This window comes from Austrofundulus limnaeus, unplaced genomic scaffold (genome assembly GCF_001266775.1).
Source record: "Austrofundulus limnaeus strain Quisiro unplaced genomic scaffold, Austrofundulus_limnaeus-1.0 Scaffold77, whole genome shotgun sequence".
Taxonomy (NCBI): domain Eukaryota; kingdom Metazoa; phylum Chordata; class Actinopteri; order Cyprinodontiformes; family Rivulidae; genus Austrofundulus; species Austrofundulus limnaeus.
The window spans coordinates 1,141,942-1,144,152 of NW_013952479.1; the positions used below are offsets into that span (position 1 = coordinate 1,141,942).

The 2,211-nt window shown below is 45.1% G+C and overlaps 1 protein-coding gene across 1 annotated transcript in view; it reads right to left on the reverse strand.

The window, feature by feature from the left end:
* taok3a (TAO kinase 3a) overlaps window positions 1-2,211 on the reverse strand; it is a 74,289-nt gene that overhangs the window by 8,296 nt on the left and 63,782 nt on the right. The window contains exons 17-18 of the mRNA XM_014011149.1: window positions 1,627-1,830; window positions 1,007-1,246 (exon numbers count right to left, since the gene is read on the reverse strand). Coding sequence (XP_013866603.1) covers window positions 1,007-1,246; window positions 1,627-1,830 — 444 coding nt within the window. The remainder of the gene's footprint in view (window positions 1-1,006; window positions 1,247-1,626; window positions 1,831-2,211) is intronic.

Genomic DNA, 2,211 nt, shown 5'->3' on the forward strand with positions numbered 1-2,211 from the left:
ATTGGACGAGGGTCTAAATGAGACGAGAGTCAAATGAGATGAAAGTAAATGAGATGAGGGCCTACATGAGACGAGGGTCTACATGAGACGAGGGTCTAAATTGGACGAGGGTCTAAATGAGACGAGAGTCAAATGAGATGAAAGTAAATGAGATGAGGGCCTACATGAGACGAGGGTCTACATGAGACGAGGGTCTACATGAGACGAGAGTCTAAATGAGACGAGGGTCTAAATGAGACGAGGGTCTACATGAGACGAGGGTCTACATGAGACGAGGGTCTACATGACACGAGGGTCTAAATGAGACGAGGGTCTAAATGAGATGTTGGTCTAAATGAGACGAGGGTCTAAATGAGACGAGGGTCTACATGAGACGAGGGTCTACATGAGACGAGGGTCTACATGACACGAGAGTCTACATGACACGAGGGTCTACATGACACGAGGGTCTACATGACACGAGGGTCTAAATGAGACGAGGGTCTAAATGAGACGAGGGTCTAAATGAGATGGGTCTAAATGAGACGAGGGTCTAAATGAGACGAAAGTCTAAATGAGACGAGGGTCTAAATGAGACGAGGGTCTAAATGAGACGAGGGTCTAAATCAGATGAGGGTCTAAATCAGATGAGGGTCTAAATCAGATGAGGGTCTAAATCAGATGAGGGTCTTGGCGACAGAATAACAGACATTAAACAGATGATTTTTGAGAGAACTTTGTTGCTAAAGGTAGGTCTGATACAGCTCAAACTTCGATGCAGTCCAAACGAAATTCAGAGACGTTCTTACAGCCTTTTTACCAGTTTAATTTATTACATTTAGGTTGCATCACTGCAGATTCAAAAAGAACCAAAGATGTTGCTTGTTGCTTGCGCCATCTAACAGGTTGATCCCAGTTGTCACTGACTTATAATAATAAAAGACATTTGAAACATTTCCCGTCACACTCTTGGATTTAAAAGAATAAAAAATAAAAAGAGCCCATCTTGAACCAGAACTGGACTCACTTTAAGGTTTTTGGGTTGCTGTCGCAGCTCCAGCACGTGTTTGCGGTGGAGCTCCCGCTCTCGTCTGTTGTTGTACTCGATCTGGTTCTCCAGCTCCGTCTGGTGCTGCAGGCGGATCAGGTCCATCCTCAGCTTCTGCAGGGTCTTCAGCTGCCGCTGCTCCAGCTCCTGCGTGGACTCATCGTGGCGGATCAGCATGGCGTGCTCCATCTCCTTCTGGGTCTTCTTCTTGTTCAGCTCCTGGAGGACAAACGGAGGGAAAAAAGGAGGACGGATAAAAGAGTTACAATTTATAGATGAAGACATTTGAATTTAACTTGTTTTAATCTTCATTTCCCTCTAAAAACACTTTGTGTTTTTGTTCCCAGGAATATTTTCAACACAAACTACTTCAGATTCAACATGCGCAGCAGCTTTTCAGATTATGGCATTGTTGCTTTGCTTGTTAATAATCTGCTTAGAGAACAGTGGGTGTTTTCATCACGGCTGCTTGCTGTAAAAATGTCACGTGGGTTCTGCATTTATAAACAACAACAATAAAAACAAGGCACATTTTAAGGGTTTACTACCCAGTTTGGTGATTTAAATTAATCGTTTTAATGGATGAACATGTTCCACACCTCACGGATCTGCTCCTGCTCCACCTCGTGCCTCTTGATCATGACCTTGCGCTTGAAGGCGCGGCAGTTCTTCTCGTAGAAGACCCTCTGCTGTGTCAGGAGGTGGGCCTCCTCCTCGGCCTGGGAGTGCTGCATGTTCTCTTTGTGCTTGGACAGGCGCTCCTGCTTCTCCTTCTTGGGCGTGCTGTGGTCCTCGCTCATCTCCTGGAGAGAGGGGGGCAGATTGAAGGAGTTACGGCGGCAGTGAGGGCGTGGGAAATCATTGTAGCAGTACTCTACACTGTGAACGTGTGCAAAGACACCAGTGGAAAGAAGCAGGGGTGCAGCATATGTACATGTTTTGAATGTAAAACAAAAATCTTGATAAGAGAACATTTTAACAGAATTTTTTGAACCAATCATTAACTTTAATTTCCAGAAGGCTTACAAAGCAAAGCAAGTACACTTCGCTGCAGCATGCAGCTCGGGGCGGTGACAGACCTTTCCGTCGGTCCCATACCTTATATGGAAATGGGACTATTGCATTCCGGAAATGAAGGGGGCGCTAGTGACACTATTTTCTATTAAACACTATCAACATTAACA